The 21,705-nt window shown below is 36.3% G+C and overlaps 1 protein-coding gene across 2 annotated transcripts; it reads left to right on the forward strand.

Annotated features, from left to right (window-relative positions):
• On the forward strand, nt 1-17,966 carry SPATA22 (spermatogenesis associated 22). 2 transcript variants are annotated; one of them, XM_022595796.2, is made up of 9 exons: nt 1-109; nt 1,472-1,587; nt 3,303-3,431; nt 5,264-5,324; nt 5,464-5,559; nt 9,631-9,973; nt 12,669-12,801; nt 14,709-14,806; nt 17,637-17,965. In XM_022595796.2, exons 2-9 carry the CDS (start codon nt 1,545-1,547, stop codon nt 17,826-17,828), a joined length of 1,095 nt encoding a protein of 364 aa, XP_022451504.1. In that variant the 5' UTR covers nt 1-109; nt 1,472-1,544; the 3' UTR covers nt 17,829-17,965. The 2 variants fall into 2 exon arrangements, with proteins under 2 accessions (XP_022451504.1, XP_089756743.1); XM_089900617.1 differs by lacking the exon at nt 3,303-3,431 and having other exon boundaries at nt 17,637-17,966.
• Nucleotides 17,967-21,705: the final 3,739 nt, after the last annotated feature.

Here is a 21,705-nt window from a genome sequence, read left to right on the forward strand (position 1 = left end):
GGCCGTGCATGCGCAGAGCACGACTTCCGCGTCTTTTCGGCGGCGGGAAGGCGGCTGGTGGCGGCTGACGCGGTGGCGGTTGACGGAGGCGAGGAGCCTGAAGGTTAAAGTTGCGTGTCGTATGACAGGAGGGCCAAGGAGGGAAAGAGTCTGTGTGGGCCCTAGTTACCAAACTGCCGCGATCCCTGGGTCAGGAGAGATCGTTGGGAGAGAACATGAGCCCTGACTGGAGCTTGATGTTTTTTCCCCAAGAGGCGCCCAAGTAGGCCCGACGGCCTCCTTCTGAGGCAACGGCCTTTGGGGCAGGGTGTGTGCGTGTGTGCGCATTGAGCAAACTTTCTGCACATCGATGTCACCACCCGCCTTAATGTAATTAGGGTCCAGTGGGAAGCCGGAGTGGGGGGCACCTTAGGGTCCCTGCCCCCAGGGTCAGTGGTCCGGGGAGGATGTGGCGCTTTTGTTTGCCTGAGTCTCTTGTCGTCCCCCTCTAAGCTCAGGATGTGTGTTGCGTTGGTATTTCTGGGCTGAGAAAGGGTCATATAACCTGTTTGGTTCCTAGAACGGCATCAAGAATATTTTCTAAAGGGCATACTATATCCAGGTTCAAGACCAATCTGTGGAAACAAAGCAGGGGCAGCCCCTGACCTCGTATTTCCCACGTTTTATTTCTAGAAACGATATTTGGAAATTAATATGTACCTCAGTATGATTTGCATTGTTACTCAGTGGTGTTCATGTCTATTTGTCTCATGGGGCAGAGAACTTGGGAGCAGAAATGATCTTATTTGGATTTGAATCTTACCTTTTCATGAAATAGGCAAGTATTTATTGAATTAAATTGGGATCAAAATATAAGAGGCTAAACGTGGAAAAAACTACAACAGAAATTCTGTGGTAAAAGAAAAAACGAAAAAATCTTATTTCACTTGTTTAAGTTATAGAAACGGAGTGGAAACTTATCAGTACAATTATTCTGGATATTAAGTGAGGCCTTAGTCTTTGGCATTATGTAACCCAGGGATCTCAAACCAATGGCCAAAGCAGATGGTCTGCACAGTGTTTTAAAAGTGAGACACAGAATACGTTCTCACATGGCTAGTTCAATTGTGTGTGTTTCCTCCCTGGCCTTGTAAGTATGTTTGCCAATGTTGTAGTCCCTCTCCCTCTTTGTAGATCTGGTTCAGAATTATTCTCACTGTGGGTCCTTGATTCTGAAATAAATTATGTAGACTCTGTGAAAATCCACAGGTGTTTAGGAAGCAAGATTATAGCCACACTAGTCTTATTTCAAACAGATTTGGAAAAATGGGTTATGCTGTAAATTCTTACTCAGAAAGCAAAAGAGTCTGGCAGAAAGTTTACATTATCAGGTTTGAAATCATAGGTTTAAACCAAAATTTCAGTAATTACTAGGCTGAGAACTTGATTTTGTTGTTGATACAATACAAGGTATAAATTTCTTTCTTTGAAGGTTTAGCCGAACAACTTCATGTTGTAAAGTTGGAGCGCTAAAGAAAAAATTATAGACTTTGATATCGAAGGAAATGAAGAGAAACATAAATGAAAATTCAACTCGAAATACAGCAGGTATTGACTGACTTTTATTTTAAAAATTTCTATAGTCTGTATATACTATGTAAACCTTGTATAGTATATAGATGCAACATTTTGGAAGGAACTTTTAAAAAGAATGAACATATAGTCTAGCCTCTTTACTTTTTAGGTCGAAGGAAGTAAAATAACTTAAGACGAAACACTTAGTGGCTTATGTGGAAGTAAAATCAGACTTTCCTGGATTTACTCTTGTATTCTTTCTACAAATCCCATGTGCTTGAGTTGTTTTGTGCTTTGTAAGCTGAAAATAATGAAATTAATAATATTTTAATTTTTATTTGTGACTATTTAAAATATTTTCAGAAGTGCTTCTGTTTCCCTAATAGCTTCCCCTGCCATTTCTGCTTTCCCAATTTGTTAGTATAAGGACAGAGGGCAAGAATGAAGAGAACCAAAGGAATGATGATAATGCACAATGAAGATAATAACAGCTATTATTTATGGGGGGTGTACTGTATTCTGGGCATTTAATTATATGTTAATTTATTTACTCTGAGAGAGTTATTATTGTCATCCCTGTTTTCTAGATGAGAAACAAAGGCACAAGGAGGTTAAATAAGTAATTTATGAAGTGGAAGAGCCAGGATTTGAACCTAGACTCCATTCTTTTAATCACTGTATTATTCTGCCTCTCACTATGTGCCATATTGGCACAATGAGTTTAAGGAAACAGCCGTAGTTTGTACTTTAAATTTTAATTGAAACATGCTTTGAAGTTGTAATTCAAATTCAGACAGTCTGAGCCCACATCATTGTCCCAGCCGTTCATCAGACAGTTACCAGAATCTATATGCTCATGTAAGTGTAAGTGTTGATGGACCAACTAGAGTATGGTATAGTGGCAAGATATCTGAACTGAGAGGAAGTGTGGGCCCTATCTAGGTTCTTTCACTGTGGCCATGTGTAAGCTTTTTCTTTTTCCTCTGAGATCCCTTCTAGTTTTAGTGTGCTGACTTTTGACCTGACTTGAGATCCCAGGTCCCTCAACTGGAGGGTTTGGAGTAGTATTTATTCTCATTTGGATTTATTACTATCACTCTAAGGCATTCTCAAAATGATCCACAGAAAATATGCATTACAGACACCTGGAGTTCTTGTTGAAACTGCAGAGTTTTGGTTTCCAAAGCAAGTCGATTGATCAATAAAATCTATGAGGGTGGGGTCTAAAAACTGGCATGTTAAGCATAACCACAGATAAATCTTAGTCAAAGTAGAGTTTGAGAACCGTGGCCTTACAGGGTATGCTACCACAGTCAGAGAGTGGTTAGGGTTTTGGAAAGCAAAATGGGCCAAAGTTTGGTTCTCCCTTACCTCTGTTGTACTTGAAGTGTCCCCTCCAGTTGATATGGTGATAAGCAAGCACAGGAGGGAAGTAAGGAAAACAAAAAGTGGATTTGGAAAGGGTAGGGGGATGAGGGAGGAGATGGGAATTACTGCCAAACAAGAGGAATTAAGGCAGTGTCAACATAGAACAAGAAAGGAGTTTTTAGAGAGACAAGGCTATTCGGGATCTTAAAAAGAGTGTAAAAAAATTCCAAATCTATAGAAATATATCTGTAATAAATATAAAATTAACATATAGAGGCAGACAAATTCAAATCGTGAATTATTATATACTAGTAATTAGTCTATAACTAGATCTGACTGTTTGCCTATTATGTACTTATTTATCGGTACATTCAATTTAGGCTGTTTGCCTGTACCACTGTTCAATCAGAAAAAGAGGAATAGACAGCCATTAACATCCAATCCACTTAAAAATGATCCAGGTATCAGTACTGCTTCTGACAGTTATGATTTCCCTCCTCTACCAACAGGTAAGAAAATAAGGTGAAAATTTTCAGAAAATAAGAAATAGGATTATAGAAAATAACCATTTCTATTTTATTATAATGGAAATAGAAAGTTTATTTTTTTCTTCTTTCCACTATCCAATTATAGGGATTACTTGGTTCTTTCTGAACATTCCAGTATAGTAGTTTGAGTTGCCTTGTCTACAAGAGTGTCTTAGCATTTAAATGGAGTATCTTAAATCTGGAGCCTTTGTTCTAATGAAGTAGTAACCTATATTGTAAAGGTTTTTTTTTCTTTTTCAAAACACGTATAGATATTGTGACTTAAACATTTGGTGATAAAGAATGGAGAAACTCAAGTTCCTTCAGGAATAAGGATAAGTGTGAATGGGAACACAGGAAAAATGGAAGAAAGTAGACCTTAGGAAGGGTAGAAGCCCAGGAATTTCTAGTGCTTGCCCCTAGTCTTTTTTCTCTTCTTACATAATTTTTGCCATTTTTCATTTATTGGCTTTTCACTCTTTCATCCCATTGGCTTCCTTATAGCTTCGACTGGCGTGTGAACTAAATTGCTCTTGCTTGGTGTTAACGTAACCTTTTAGTTCTAGTTCTCAGGGCCCACCATTGGCTGCCCTCTGTTTCTCTTGATTCAAAATCAAGACAGAGAGCCTCTGCTTCAGCTCATATTAAATGAGGTCACTGAAATCCTAATTTATCTTTATGGTTAGCCTCTCATATCTGAAACAATTAGCTGTGGTGGTTTGTGCTGAAAGGTCTTAATGTTTGCTTGCTCTTTACTTCTCTATGGAAGAAGGCATGGACAGGCAGACAGTCTGAAATATACTTGGTACATGCTGGTTATATACATTTACATTTTTGGGGGACACACTTAAAAATCTTTAATAGGATTTTATGCAACTAGAATTTAAAAATCCTTGTGCAACCATAGACCTTAATCTACTTTTACATCTATAGTTATTTTGTTTTCTTCCACATTTGAGGAATTGGAAGTATGAATTTCATATTATTCTCATTTTTATGGATAAAAAATTAAAAATTCACATGGATATGCATAAGTGGTCATCTTCTGCCATTTAAAAAGTTCTCTACTATTTAAAATATTTTTATAAGTAGCATGAATGATAGATGATCTTGAAAAATCACAATTTGAGTTGTTCCATAGGGAAGTGTGCATTCTCCTGAAGTACTGAACTTTTCAAACTCTGACCAGGATTACTATCTGTCAGAGATATAACAAGATTCTTATATTGGGCAAGAGATAGGACTAGATCAGTGTTTTTCAAATTTTTTTTCTTGATCCATTAGTAGGTTAGGAAATAACCAACCTTTTAAAAAATAAATAGAAGAGAATAAAATAGAAAAGAATAGAATAGAAAGTGTCAGTATATCATATAGTAAGAATAAGAATTGATAGTAAAATTGTTACATTCTCCCTCAAACACACACGTGCGTGCATACACATGCACACCATGCCTGTATATATTCCGGGTTTCGATGTATTTCTTGCTGTGGGTTGGGATTAAGAAACATTTATTACACTGAATTTATGTTACAAAATACAAGGTGCTATACTAGGATTGACTGTGGAAGAGATACAGATTAAACTATTACCTTGCTTAGAATACAATGGGAAAGAAAGACATCTAAAAAATTAATAAGGCAGCCTATGACAAATTCCACAACAAAGTACTATTGAAGAACATGTCCATATATTCAAGTCCTTTTCTCCTTCAAACTTTGAACTGCCTCCCCCCACATATTAAATAAATATGAAAGAATTATTTCAAAAATTGCTCCCTATCTTACTCTTACCTATATTACTTGTATCTTTTGAGATTGGGCCTGGGAAGCTATGAATCCAGAGCTGCCTCCTTTAACGAAAACAGTGAACACAGGGTATGTGGAAAAATATATACCAATGAATGTATGTGTCCGTTACAGACTGATGTTATTCTTCTATATATATTTTATATTTTTATATTTCTCAATCAGGGAACAAATTATTAATAGTTAATAATACATATTTCCTTGAAAGGCAAATACCACATTCAGTTTCTCATCCCCTGAGAAGTCAAGATTCTGTGTCTAAATCTATTCAATTAAATGCTGAAAGAAGCAAGAGTGGTTGGAGGTGAGTCTACTTAAGATTTTTCTTATTCATTCTTCTCCTTCCCATCTTCTCCTTTAGTCCCTTCCCTTCTCCTCTATCTATTCTTCCTTTCTTAAACAGAATTATATTTAGGAAATTTATATACTTAATAACTAACTATAGTGATATTAGCTGTGTTTTATAAAAGAAGAGAACATGCCATATATAACTTTAAAAATAGGTAAATTTGGCAGTGATTATATTTCCAAAGAATACTTCATGTTATAATGAAATTTTTGTAAATATTTATCACCATGAATTTATGATTTTGCTGTGGATTATTAATGATCTAGTTGACAATAGTTAAAGAGTCAAGAATAACTGTATCTAAATGTACTACCAGCTGTAAAATAGATAGCTAGTAGGAAGCAGGCGCATAGCACATGGATATCAGCTCGGTGCTTTGTGACCACCTAGAGGGGTGGGATAGGGAGGGTGGGAGGGAGATACAAGAGGGAGGAGATATGGGGATATATGTATATGTATAGCTGATTCACTTTGTTATAAAGCAGAAACTAACACACCATTGTAAAGCAATTATATTCCAATAAAGATGTCAAAAAAAATAAATGAAAAAAAAATGTCGGATATATTTAGGAATTGAGAACCAAATAGAATGCTGAGCCTTACCCCAGTAAGATAATCAGCTCCAAGGTAAATAGGATGGAATAAGAAAGACAGAGAATGAAATCATAAGCATATGGTAAGATGGTGAGGGTAGGGCTTCCCTGGTGGCGCAGTGGTTAAGAGTCCGCCTGTCAATGCAGGAGATGAGGGTTCGAGCCCTGGCCCAGGAAGATCCCACATGCCGCGGAGCAATTAAGCCCGTGCGCCACAACTACTGAAGCCCTCACGCCCAGAGCCTGTGCTCCGCAACAAGAGAAGCCATGACAATGAGAGGCCCGCACACTGCAACGAAGAATAGCCCCCGCTCACCACAACTAGAGAAAGCCTGCGCACAGCAACGAAGACCCAACGCAGCCAAAAATAAATAAATAAATAAATTTATTAAAAAAAAAAAAAAAAAAGATGGTGAGGGTACTTTTGGGTCATTGCCAGAAATATCTAAGTTTAATGTCTAAATAATACGAAAAAAATGGATAAAGGACATGGATTATTTTTTTAGGTTGGACTTTAGTATTTTTGGGTAAGTGGCAAACTACTGAGAGAAATAATTTTGGAAACAAAGTATTGGAAAACAACCCCAACCCCAGATCATATATCAGTCATTGGTTAGTGCTTTGTTATGTTATTTTAATGATCCTTACAACAACCCTGTGAAGTTAACATCACCTTCACTTTTAGTAGATGAAGATACCATATTTTTTAAAAAGCGGGAAACTTTTAATAAAGTGGTTAATACAACAAAACAGTATTTTTATTTTTAAAAGTTTAGTATTGTTTTTATTACTCATGCTGGTTTCCTCAGGACCAGTCAGTTCTTTCTTCAGTACCACTGCTTCAAACTAGGCCTATTCAGTGGTTTGAGGTGGTCCTCGGAGGCATAGTTCCAGCTGCAAGTGCTAGGAGAAAATGCATTCTGATAGACATTAGAGAATTAGGTAACAGATTGTAATATGGATAGGCAGCCAGTATTGGATATTCCAATTTGAAATAATAAATGATCTGTCAGACAGTTGGAATATAACAACAGAAAATCCAGGAGCAGAAGACATTTGAAAACCCAAGTAGGCAGTTAGTAATCTGCTGAAGATCTTTTAACTGGTTCTATGCTTAGGTTGAGAATCTAGGCTAACATTGCAAGATTTAGCAAATAAAAATATAGGATGCCCAGTAAAATTTGAATTTCAGATAATGGACAAATAATTTTTTAGTATATGTCACATGTAATATTTGGGACATAATTATACTAAAATTTTATTTGTTATTTATTTGAAATTCAAATTTAACTGGGCATCCTGTATTTTACCTGATAACCCTTGTCTAGAATCTCTTGAAACATGGAATTTGCAAGAGCAATGTAGACTCCTATTCTTATAGGTATTAAACTATTAGGTTGTCAAGATAGGTTTAATTCACCAGAATTAGTATACTAGACAATAAGCAAGGTGAACTGATGTTAACATCTTCAAGCTTTCATACTAAAGCTCCTGCAATTAAATAAGTGGTCTTAGAGAAATTGGGATTGCACTTGATGGTTAAGAAATCTCAGTTGAGGAGAGGTGAAGACTTTAGAAACTGGAAATTGGGCACAACCTGGCAAATAGGTTTAGATAGATCAATAAATTGGTTTGTATAAATGTATTTATTTATTTTTGGCTGCATTGGGTCTTTGTTGCTGTGCGTGGGCTTTGTCTAGTTGCGGGGAGCGGGGGCTACTCTTGGTTGCGGTGCGTGGGCTTTTCATTGCGGTGGCTTCTTTTGTTGCGGAGCACGGGCTCTAGGCACGAGGACTTCAGTAGTTGTGATGCGTGGACTCAGTAGTGGTGGCTCACGGGCTCTAGAGCACAGGCTCAGTAGTTGTGGCGCATGGGCTTAATTGCTCCACGGTGTGTGGGATCTTCCCAGACCAGGGCTTGAATCTGTGTCCCCTATATTGACAGGTGGATTCTTAACCACTGCACCACCAGGAAAGCTCAATAAATTGCTTTTAAGGGAAGATAAAGTATTTTTTTCTATAATAGCCTACTGTTCTTATTATAAAAATAATATAATCATTCTAGAAAAAAAAGTAAATGGAAGAAAGTTATTCATAGTCACACTGATCCAGAGATAGCCATTAATCAATTAATTAATTTTTAAACAGAAATATCAAGGCATTTCCCCAGGCTAGGAGCACCTCCTGAACGAAAACATTGGAGAAAGTTGCAGATGCATTGTTACCAATAATGAGTTGTAAAGCTAAAAGAAACTTTCCTAAACTATGAAAATAAAAGTAATTTCCACAGCCATGAGGAATGAGAAAATTATGTTTCTGTTCTCTCTGTTGAATATAAAATTGTTGCCATATGAAGAGGTGATTAATGTAGGAAAAAATTTTATAGAGGTGTATTAGGCAATTACTTAATGATAAGTTTTTCCTGGATATTGTGATGTTTGTGGTATTTATCAAGTTAAAATAATTTTAAATTATTTGTGGTGATTTCTTTTTTCATTATTTTCATACTGAATTTTGTACCTAATTTACTTACGAAAGCTCCCTAAATTATACAAGCTTCAGGTCCCATGTAATCTGGTCTAGGGAACCTAGACGTTTTCTTGGATTATTTTCCCTAACAAGGTATGGGTTGCATTGTTTGCCCTCTTGTGGTACTTGTGGTATTTTTAGGAAAATTATTCCGGAATAAGCATTTGTGACTTAGACTAGTTTTTCCCTGTGGAACTCTTAACTAGCCTGCTGAGAAATTATACTTTTGATTTTGGCCTCATTAACATCATGTTCTGATGAACTGGTACGGCTCACTTAGGTTAATGTAGCTAGTAAAATGCTGAAACATATTCATAAGTAGAGTTTTTAAGCTACACAGTAAAAGTACAAAATTTCTAATCAAACAGCTATCTACCCTGTCTATATCTATTTTCCTTGTGATTTAAAATCACTGACGAGCAATAGTTTAACTTTTGAAAATTTTACTTTGTAGAAAATTTAAAAATAAATGTATAAAAAAGGAAGCAGGGAGTTCCCTGGTGGTCCAGTGATTAGGACTCGGGGCTTTCACTGCCGTGGCCCCTGAGGGTTCATAACCACTGTCATATGAAGGCTTGTATAATTTAGAAATATACTCTATGGCACTGGACTTTGAGTTGGGAGACTAGGATTCTCTGGGTTTTGGATTGTCAGTAACTTGCTATATGATTTTGGGCAAGTTACTTCCTCCTCAAGACTCAGTTTCCTCACCAAGAGAGGTATAATATATTGTAGGGTTGTTGTGATGATGTATTTGGAATTTCTAACTGGTCATTAATTACAAAGTAGTTTATAAACCACAAATTACCATGTAAATGCAAATTTTCATTAATAATTTTCTTTCACGTAAGAAAAAGTATATAGAAACAAAATTAATACTAATTTAAAAAACAAAACTATTTCAGCTACAGAGACGGCAACAAAAATACCACTTTAAAAACTTGGGATAGAAATGATTTTAAGCCTCAGTGCAAAAGAACAAATCTAATGACAAATAATGGAATAAATTCATGTCCAGTGAATTTGGGAGCTCAACAATGGAAACAATTAAGAGTATCTGAATCTACTAACTTATCTCACCAAAGAGAAAGTGAAGTACTCACACAAACACATTCGTCAAAAATATCTGGCTCCACAATGAGAAGTCTAGACAAAAACGGTTCATTACAGGCATTTAAGCCCAATTTTCAACAAAATCAATTTAAGAAAAAAATGTTGGATGATTTTCCAGAAGAAAACACCCTCAAGGTAAACTTTTAAATATTATTTGCATTTTTGTATTTACATTAAAAAAATGAGATAAGTATTTAGAAAATTACAGAGATAAGAGCATTTGAAATCACTCCCTGGTATACATTACTTGATTAGCACAAATACCCAGTTCTGTTGGAGTAGATATATGTTAGTGTCCAAAATATTTTCTTAGAGGTTGTGAATGGCTGCTGCTTTTCAGAGTTGCTTTAGAATTTCCTACCAGGTTCTGAATTTCACTGTTTGCTAATTATTGAGATGATGATAGTTTATCCATTGCTTGCAGCAATTCTTCAAGTTCTTCATATGTCACTCTTTTTTTTTTTTTAATAGGGGTCAGCAAACTTTTTCTGTAAAGGGTTAGATAGTAAATATTTTTGGCTTTATGGGCCATATTGTCTCTCTTGCAAGTACTCAACTATACCACTCAACTCTGCTGTTGTACCTTAAAAGCAGCCATAGATAATTCATAAACTAATTGGTGTGGCTGAGTTCCAATGAAAATTTACCCAAAAAACACAGCAGATTAGATTTGGCCTGCAGGCCGTAGTTTGCTGACTTCTGCTCTATAATCTGGTCTTATTTACTTTCACAGCTTCGTATTCCATATTTCACTAATTCTTCAATGCTCCAGCCATTTCAGACTCTTCACAATTCTCTAAACGCACTCTAATATGACTCTGCTTTGGTTTATATTCTTCCCCATACCTGTGCCTCAGCCTTATTTCCTCTCTCCACCTCTCATTCTAGTCATTCTTTGTAAATGTCTTTCATGTATGTTCTGGCTGTTTGCTATCTTCCCTTGCTCGCCACCTGGTCTAATAGATTCTTTATCCTCAGCCCTTGTCTGTGTCCTGGAAGGCTGAATGGTCCTACATAGTGCACCATTCTGGGATCCATTAGCTGGCTTCTGTTAGGAGTCAGCCAGTGGGAGTGCAAGTCCCAGGCAGGACATCAAAGGGTAGAGAGAGAGGTTGGGTTTTCCCATTCCCCCCTGCTTAAGTGTTGTGTCTCAGGTGGTAGCTGTGTCCCTGCATGATGTAGCCCCTCCTGAAGTCCAGATTTCACAGGCTTGGTAATTTTATTTCCTCCTCTTGTCCTTTCAGCCTAGGAGTGGTAGAAGTTTCTTATTGTTGTTAGTCTTTGAGTGCTTAAGTACCCTATGTTTATTCTGCCCACACACCTGTAAGCAGTTTTTTCAATAAGCCATCTGGGGTAAATTTTTTTTTCTGGAAATCTGACTAATATTGCATGTTCCACAGTGGTTCCCAACCTTGTTTCCTTGTACACAAGAATGATATGATAGTCACCTTAGTAACAGTGGCTCATTATGGCAGTAATCCTCAACAGGAAGCATTCATATCTTCATTAGGTATGGGAAGAGGAGGGAAGGTAATTGTAGTTGGAAAAAAATGTTCCATCAAGTGTTCTTGGATATGCCACTGCCCTCATGAAGGAAGGTGCCCCCTCCCCAAAAATTAGTATCTTAGCACACCGTATTCTTAGTTGATCTTTTAAAATTTTAGTTAATTAGTTCAACTTTTATTTTTGTATGACCTTATGTCATCAGGCTTTCTTTTCCTCCCTCCCTCCCTGCCTTCCTTCCTCTTTCTTGTAGGCCTGCCTGCTTTCTTGGCCTGAGGCATGCCAGTACTGGTCCAACAGGCTGGTGGGCGGGGCCAGGTCCTGGTGCTCTGTGATTGCAATTAACCTCCCATTTGTGGGTTGCCCACTCTGGGTGTATGGGTCTTGACTATACCTTGTATCTTCCCTCCTACCAGTCTTGTTGTGGTTCTTTCTTTATATCTTCAGTTGTAGAATTTCTTATCTGCTAGTCTTCTGGTTTTTCTCATCAATAATTGCTCTGTAAATAGTTGTAATTTCAGTGTGCCCATGGGAGGAGGTGGGCTCAGGGTCTTCCTACTCTGCCATCTTGGCCATTCCACCCTTTTAGTTGATCTTTAAAAATGCCAAACACATTCCCATCTCAAGGCCTTTACACTTGCTGTTCACTCAGTCCTCACTCAACAACCTATTTAAAATAATAATCCCTGTCTCTTTTTATCCTTTTACCCTGTTTATTTTTTTTAATGCATAGGATATAGCAATTCCTGACATTCTATATTTATTTTCTGAATCCCCTATTAGACTGTACAGTCTCTGAAGGTAGATAGATTGTTTTGTTCAGTACTGTTTCCTCATTAGCTATGTTTGGCACATAGTAGGTGCCAATAAATACTTTTGGAATGAATGAATGAATGAATGAATGTGTCTGGGTTCCCTCTCAGAGTGTGAGCACATTAGGGAAAGGAATTGTGTTTTACTCACCTGTGTTTATCACAGGATTGGCCCATGATGCTTTAAAAATATTCAAAGAATCGACAAATGAATGAGTGAATAAATGCCCATATAAAACAGAGATAAAAAGGAAAAAAATAATCCTCTTCTTGATTAATTTTCTCCAAGTGCATTATAGTTTCTCCTCCTTTATAAAGTACTAATGATGCCTTTAATTTAGGGGAGTAACTGTACTAAAATTGTCAATAGTTCCTTTTACATATTTTACATAGTCTTTTAACATATTTTACACATTTGCCTATTATAAGGACCTAGAATCTTTACATAGAAAAGTGAATGAGTATGACGAAAAAAATGACAGGTTTTTCTAATGCTATGTTTTCATTTTTTTCAGAAGGAAGCATCATTGCATCAGTTAAAGCTTAAGGAGAAAGAGAATTCTTTAAGAATTATATCTGCAGTTATTGAAAGCATGAAGTACTGGTGTGCACATGCACAGAAAACTGTACTTCTTTTTGAAATATTAGGTAGGTATACTACTTCAAAAATACTTCAGTAGTACCATTTGGACAATAATTTTGAATGTTAATAGGAATACCTAGGGGATCTTAAAGAAAAATAACATTTTATAAAAGGAGATTATGGTTTATTAGGATTTTCTTCAGTTCCTGTATCTGTCATAGATTTGTGTGACGTAAGATGTATTTGATTATTCATGGTAGAAGAATTCTAATTCATAATGTCAAAAATGGAAAGATTCTTAAAAGTAATCTAACCCAACCCTTGAGGTAGGTGAGGAAGTGGGGCAAATAATTAAAATAGACTTGACTAAAAATCATAATGCCAGTTAGCAGCAGAAATGGATCTAGACCCCAAGTCGTCTTCTTAATAGAGTGTTCTTTCTACTATATTACACTAAATCCAGTAGTAATTTTGTATATAAGTTAAATTATAAATCAAATATTCTGAAAGAACATTTGTGAAGAATCCTTTACTGATATGAGTAAACACCCTACAATTAGCCTGTTTTCTAAATTAATATTTAAAAGGGAGGAGAGTTTTGTAAAATGTTTCTGGAATTTAATTTTACTTAGACTGAAGAGATAAACAAGAAGTAGAGATTCAAAACATATTTATTTCCATAGGTTAAATAAAATATTTAATTTAAATTATGAAATATTTTAAACATACAGAAAAATACAGAGAATAAATATCCACCTACCTATTGTTATAGATATCTTTGAAAACCGCTATCCATTTTTCTTCTTCTCTAGAGATAATCACTATGGTATCTTTCCTTTCCATGCTTTTATAATTTTACTCTATACATCTGATTTCATAAATTTATATATATTTATTTACTGTTTTATGTGTTTTAAAATACAGAGTTTACATTTTCATCCAGCATTATGTTTTTGAGATTTAGCCATCTTTCTATCCTGTTAGTGTTGACTTCATCCTGAGGCTCCAATTATGGTCTCTCCAGCAGCTTCTGACTCTTCCCTTACGACATTAAGAAGATTATCAAAATTCTCTATACCACACATTCTTCCTTATACCATAGTCACATTCTTTGATAGTTTCTTCTGGTTGCTCTTTCCCAGAAACTAGCAAATGACCCCTTGCATATCATTGTTTCTGACTGGGCAACAAGCCCATCACTGCAACCCTGAGCTCTGTAGCTGAGGAAGGGGGTACACTGACGGCTTATATCAGTCTCAGGTTACTCCTGGGTCTAGGGGTGGGGACAAATCCCATCCAAATCATATGGCTAAGAATGGCATAGGGGAGATTTCCTAAAGGAAAATCTGGGTATTATTAGGGGAAATGGAGGCTGACCTCAAAGTAACAAATGTTCAGTATCAGTACCTAATAGATGGTTATTAAAGGAATGAATAGTGGTCTCATTTGATAGTAATTTCTTGAGATAAACATGAATTATCATTTGAATTTTATAGATGAAACAGATTTGAAAGAGGTTAAACAGTTGTTCGATTTAGTAAGTTGAAGAACTGAGACTCAATTGCATGACTTCTGATTCTAATTCAATGCTTTTTTTTTTCATTAAACCATGATGTTTATTTGTTATACTTGTGTATTTTGTTCACTATAATGTAGTAGACTGGTCTGAGGATTTAACCACTCAATCAAACACATTCAAAGAAAAAAGCTTCAGATGGCCAGCTATTGTCAGTTGTATAAACTTTGTCATATAACCTGATCCTAGGTTGGAGAGGGCCAGAAATTTTGCTTTCCTTAGAATAAAAGTTTCAGAAATATCTTTCCCTCTTAAGATGTTTTCTTATCAATGTATAAACAAAACTATGAGAGGTTGGTGTGGGAATAGCTATTTAAATATCAACTTCTCTTTGTTAAACTTTATTTGCATTTTACCAACACTGATTTTTTCCCCCTCTATTTCAATGTTGCTTAGCTGTTCTCGATTCAGCTGTTACACCTGGCCCATATTGTTCAAAGACTTTTCTTCTGAGAGATGGGAAAAATACTCTGCCTTGTGTATTTTATGAAATAGTGAGTATCTGTTTAAGTATTCTTTGCAAAGCCTATGCCAACAAAAACATACAAATGCAGGCTATAATTCAACTGTAGTAGAAATTCTGTTAATGATTTAGTGGTACTTTCAACATTTTGTTTGGTTTTAATTATGATTTTAAAATTATTTATTTGTTCAACTAAAATGGAGGGCTACTATATGCCAGGTGCTGTGCTAGATGCAGGGGATACAAAGTGGAATAAAAGTGGTAAATGGCTCTTTCTCTCAAAGAGTTTATAATCTCAGGTAGAAAGACGGAAACATAAATGTTACACTGTGGTTTGATAAATGGTATGACAAGTGGTGTGTGCAGGGTGCTATAGAAGTAGATAGGGAGGATGGGTCAGATCAGGGGAAGATTTTTGAAGAATGTAGTCTTGTCTTAGATATTTAAGGTCTAATGAATTAAGCCAAAGTGTTGGGAGGTGGGGGAAGAGGTTGGAGGAACACATTCTAAGGTGAGGGAGCAGCACATGTAAAGACATGAAGCTCAGATAGAGCCTGGATTGTTCAGGAAACTGCAAGTAGTTTACAATTACCGGAGTGCAGAGTTAGTAAGTGATGGGGGTAAGGGTAGTGGTTATGAACTTGGGGGAATGCAGAGAGAGTGGGCTGGGATGTAGGGAAGAGCTTGGTAACAAAGGAGGCTGGAAACCTTATAAGACTTACATACTTTGTAAAATAGTTTGGCATTAATTCTGAAATTGGGCTTAATTCTGAAATCACACTTGGATTCCAATTTGTACTCCACCATTTATGAGCTGTATGACCTTGAGTAAGCTCCTTAAACTTCTTGAGCATCAGTTTTTTAATCTGTAAATTGGGGAGACTAATTCCTACTTTGAAAGGTTGTTTTGGAGATTAGATAATAAAATATATGAATGTATAGCATCTGACACATAGCAGATAAGCAAGAAATAGTAGCTGTCATGTTATTAATTTTTATAATATCTTGAAAGATTATTTTTCTCTAGTCTGATAAGTTTTAAAAAAACTTTTATTAAAATATAACATATACAGAAAAATGCACAAATCATAACTGTACAATTCTATGAAGGTATCACAAAGTGAACATTACCAAGGTTAAGAAATAGAACATTGCTATCACCCTAGCATCCTTGTGCCTCTTCCCCTTCACTCCCTCTTGTTTTCTGCCTACAAGTAACCACTACTGTGACTTTTAATATCATAAATTAATTCTGCCTGTTTTTGAACTTTATATAAATAGTATCATGTGGTACGTCTTGTTTTATGTCTGGTTTCTTTCATTCAGCACAACGTAAGATTCATCTGTGTTGTGGCATGTAGCTAAAGTTCATTTATTTATATTTCTATGTACAATATTCTTTTGTATGAATATATCACAATTTAGTTTTCTGTTCTACTGTTGGTGGGCATCTTGGTTGTTTCTTGGTTTTTTTTTTATTATGAATAATACTCTGTGAACATTCTTATATATGTCTCTTGTGCACATGCATGCCTTTCTGTTGGGTATATACCTAGAAGTAAAATTCCTGAATTGTAGTGCATTTGTATGTTCTAATACAGTAGTTATTGCCAAAGGATTTTCCAAAGGGTTGTAACAGTTTACGTACTCACGATCAGCATAGGAGAGTTGTAGTTTCTCTGCATTCTTATCAACATTTAGTAGTCATTGTTTTTTATTTTAGCCATTCTAGTGGGTAAGTTTAGTGCTATCTCATTTCTCTCCAATTCCCTGGTGACTAATGAGGTTCAGCACTTTTGTTGTTTACTGGCCATTTAGATATCGTCTTTTGAAAAATCTGTTCAGGCCTCTTCTAATTTTTTTCTGTTGAATTATATTTTTTCCTTATTGATTTATAGGAGTTTTTGAAAAAACTATTCTGAGTACAAGTTCTTTCTCTATTATGTACATTGCAAATATCTTCTCATACTCTGTGGTTTGCTTTTTCAGTCTTAGTAGTGGCTTTTGAGGAAAAGAAAATCTTCACTTTAATATGGTCCTTTAGCAATTATCAACATTTTCCTTTATAGTTAGTGCTTTTTAATGACTGTTTAGCGAAAGAACTCTCAGAATAATTTTATTCATGACTGAGAGGATTTGGAGCTGGCTGGTCTTTTTCTGGCTTACTAGTCCCATTAGGGCACAACCCTTTTGAGTCTCCCAACCCTAAGCCTGGGGTGGGGGTGGGGTGGTTACCAGAATCTCTTTTCTTTGGGGGACCCTGCAGTCCATTTTTTCTCTAGCCCTATGAGTTGTCAGAAGCTCTGCTAAGTCTCTTACACTCTCAAATTGCCTTGACTGTAATTAGCAGATACCTCAGGGGGTAAAGCATCCCCAAATATCAGGCCCCATTCTGGACTCCTGTCCTCTCCCAGATGGGGTCTCTGTAACTCCTCACTGCCTTTTATCTCTCTGGTGTCTATGAGGATATTTTTAAATAAATATTCTATCCAGGTGTTCTAGTTGTTTTCAGTGGGAAAGTTGGTCTGAACTACCTAGTCTGTCATCTACTGAAAGTAGAACTCTGGAAGTCTAATAGAAGTGAATATTCATGTGCCATTATATTGGGAATTATTCAGTCTTTTAAGAAGCAGCAGCTCACTAGCTTGTAAGAAGCCCTGCCAAAGTGAAGGTCTTCTGTGTCAGGGCACCCATTTACGACTAGCTATTATGGTCTTGTCGCAATGGGGCCCTAAATGAGGTAAGGGAATTACAGCATTTTGGAGTGATTCATATTTAGTTGATCATATTATTAGTTTAAAAAATTGAAATTCAAATGAAGTAATAAATAACTTTATTGATATTTATTTTTTAAAAAACAGGATCGTGAACTTCCAAGACTGATTAGAGGCCGAGTTCATAGGTGTGTTGGAAACTATGACCAGAAAAAGAATATGTTTAAATGTGTTTCTGTCAGACCAGCATCTGTTTCTGAACAAAAAACTTTCCAAGCATTTGTTAAAATTGTAGATGCTGAAATGAGATATTATACTAATGTAATGAGTGAAATTTAAGTAGTGAAGTTTAAATAGTAAAAATTAAGCATTTTTCTGTTCTTGTTTAAATTACCATCTCCATGGTTTTATGGCTACTGTTCTTCTGTATTTCACTTGTTGAATTAAAATATTTAAATCCTTTTAATGTGGAAAGAATTTTTGAAAAATAATTTTACTGTTATTATAAAAATGGTGCATTTGCTAAAACTAAAAAACCATTTCAGATAAAAATGCTCAATATAATAAGAATAGGCACATACTTATTTAACATGGGATAATAGTACATTTGAGTCAGCCTAAAAGCCAACATCAAGCTTAATGGGGAAATATAGAGACATTCACACTAAAGTCAGGAACAAGGTCAGGGTGCCCTATACTGGAGCTCCTAGTCCATGCAGTTCATTTAATTACTTCAGATAGTGGGCATATGCTCTGTGCCAAGCACTATTTCATGTGCTTGTTTGTTAACAAAGCAGGTTACAAAGTAACAAAAATCTCTGCATTTATGGTATTTATATTCTGGGACCCACAGAATATATTAGACAAAAGAGAAATATTTGGGGTATAATAATTACTGCTATTGGTAGATGATATAATTGCACATATGGGAAACCTAAGAAAATCAACCAAGAAACTACTGTAAAATGAGATAATTTGGTAAAGGCACTAAAATAGAAAACTATTTTAATATGCAGAAATCATCAGTAGGTGTTATTTATATGACCCAAACCATTAGAGTGTGAAATGGATAAAGATATCATTTAAAAAAATATCTAAGACTAACCAATACTAAGTGATAAATGTGGAAAGTATATGAACAAAACTTTAAAATACATACTAATGAAGGACACAAAAGAAGACTTGGACAAATGGAAAAATAAATCATTTTCTTTGATAGGAAGACAAAGATGTTGATTTTTCTAAAATTAATTTATAACATTTCTTTCTCTCTTTCGGTATGAATACAAACCACACACACACACATTAACCAAATGAATACTAAAGGTTATAGATATCAAAAAATGAGAATAGTCAGGAAAACTGTGAAAAAGAACAATAGAGGATAGTTTTATCAAATATTATAAAGCCTTAAACATATATTATTATTGTTGCATAACCAATTACCCACCAAATTAGTGGCTTTAAATGACAAGCATTTATTCTCTCTCACAGTTTCAGTGGGCCAGGATTTCATAAGTGGACTGGCTAGGCAGCTCTGGCTTGGGATCTGTTAGGAGGACTCACCTCCAGGGTGGCTGATGCACATGATTGCCAAGTGGGTGCTTTCTGCTGGAAGGAGGATTCAGTGACTTATATGTGGGCCTTTCCAAAGGGCTGCCTAAGTGTCCTCATGACATGGTAGCTAGCTTCCCCTAGAGCAAGTAATCCAATAGTGAGTTAGCTAGGTGGAGCTATCCTTTATATGACCTAGCCTAGGAAGCCACATAGCATCACCTCCACTACATTCTGTTTGCTGGAAGTGAGTCATTAAGTATGGACCACATTTAGGAGGAGGGAAATTAGGCTCCACCATTTGAAGGAAAGAGTGTCAAAGTAATGGCAGGCATTAAAAAACTAAATACATATTATGAAGGCATATTTAAATATTCATGTAAAATATGGTACTGGTTCATGAATAGACAGGACAATAAAACAGAATTTAAAGTACAAAACTGGGACTTCCCTGGTGGTCCAGTGGTTAAGACTCCATGCTTCCAATGCAGGGGGCCCGGGTTCTGTGCCTGGTCCAGGAAATAGATCTCACGTGCCACAACTAAGACCCGGTGCAACCAAATAAATAAATAATTAATTAACTTTAAAAAGTATAGGGCTTCCCTGGTGGCGCAGTGGTTGAGAGTCCGCCTGCCGATGCAGGGGACACGGGTTCGTGCCCCAGTCTGGGAAGATCCCACATGCCGCGGAGCGGCTGGGCCCGTGAGCCATGGCTGCTGAGCCTGCACGTCTGGAGCCTGTGCCTCACAACGGGAGAGGCCACAACAGTGAGAGGCCCGCGTACTGCAAAAAAAAAAAAAAAAAAAATTTTATAATAACTTTCTAATATCTATCATTTGCATTTGCCAACATTCACTTAACCACTGGGTATTTAGTTTCCAGTTTATCACCATTGTAAATAATAATGCAACCAAGTCTCTACATCTCTGATTTTTGTCCTATATCCTGAGTAGTTTCTAGCCCCAATTTGTGCAATGATCTTGTCTAATACATTGATATTCTATTACATTCTCAAGACTAGATTCCTTGTTACCTCATGACAAAATTAAAAATTACTTATATTTTTATATATTTTTACTTATATTTTTATATACCTGTCTCCAGACGCGCAGGCTCAGCAGCCATGGCTCACGGGCCCAGCCGCTCCGCGGCATGTGCAATCTTCCCAGACCGGGGCACGAACCTGTGTCCCCTGCATCGGCAGGCGGACTCTCAACCACTGTGCCACCAGGGAAGCCCCCTTGTATTTGTTTTTAATTGATTGTAGAAGTTTAGGATATATTTTGGATACTCCAGGATAGCTCTGTATGATGCCAATCTCTTTTAATTTGTAACTGTCTTTTCACTTTAAAAAAGTTAGAAATTACTCATCTATGATGAGTAGAGATTTTAAATTTTAATGCAGGCAAATTTAGCAGTCTTAAAAATGATTAATGCTTTTTTGGACTTCAAGAATGATTGAAGGAAACCATAAACAAGACGAAAAGACAAACCTCAGAATGGCAGAAAATATTTGCAAATGAAGCAACTGACAAAGGATTAATCTCCAAAATTTACAAGCAGCTCATGCAGCTCAATATCAAAAAAACAACCCAATCCAAAAATGGGCAGAAGACCTAAGTAGACATTTCTCCAAAGAAGATATACAGACTGCCAACAAACACATGGAAGAATGTTCAACATCATTAACCATTAGAGAAATGCAAATCAAAACTACAATGAGATATCATCTCACACCGGTCAGAATGGCCATCATCAAAAAATCTAGAAACAATAAATGCTGGAGAGGGTGTGGAGAAAAGGGAACCCTCTTGCACTGTTGGTGGGAATGTAAATTGATACAGCCACTATGGAGAACAGTATGGAGGTTCCTTAAAAAACTAAAAATAGAACTACCATACGACCCAGCAATCCCACTACTGGGCATATACCCTGAGAAAACCAGAATTCAAAAAGAGTCATGTACCACAATGTTCATTGCAGCTCTATTCACAATAGCCAGGACATGGAAGCAACCTAAGTGTCCATCAACAGATGAATGGATAAAGAAGATGTGGCACATATATACAATGGAATATTACTCAGCCATAAAAAGAAACAAAATTGAGTTATTTGTAGTGAAGTGGATGGACCTAGAGTCTGCCATACAGAGTGAAGTAAGTCAGAAAGAGAAAAACAAATACCATATGCTAACGCATATCTATGGAATCTTAAAAAAAAAAAAAGGAACTGATGAACCTAGTGGCAGGGTGGGAATAAAGACGTAGACATAGAGAATGGACTTGAGGACACGGTGGAGCGGGGAGGGGGAAGCTGTGGCGAAGTGAGAATAGCATCGACATATATACACTACTGAATGTAAAATAGCTAGTGGGAAGCAGCAGCATAGCACAGGGAGATCAGCTCAGTGCTTTGCAATGACCTAGAGAGGTGGGATAGGGAGGGCGGGAGGGAGGCTCAAGAGGAAGGGGATATGGAGATATATGTATGCATATGGCTGGTTCACTTTGTTGTACAACAGAAACTAACGCAGTATTGTGAAGCAATTATACTCCAATAAAGATCTATTAAAAATAATAATAAAATCCTTCTTATGATAACATATAAAAGGCACATTATTGGTTTTTTATTTAATTAATAAATACGCTTACAAATCACAAAA

This window comes from Delphinapterus leucas, chromosome 19 (assembly GCF_059928025.1).
Source record: "Delphinapterus leucas isolate spDelLeu-1000000601 "Yukka" chromosome 19, BTC_Dleu_Yukka2, whole genome shotgun sequence".
Lineage (NCBI taxonomy): Eukaryota > Metazoa > Chordata > Mammalia > Artiodactyla > Monodontidae > Delphinapterus > Delphinapterus leucas.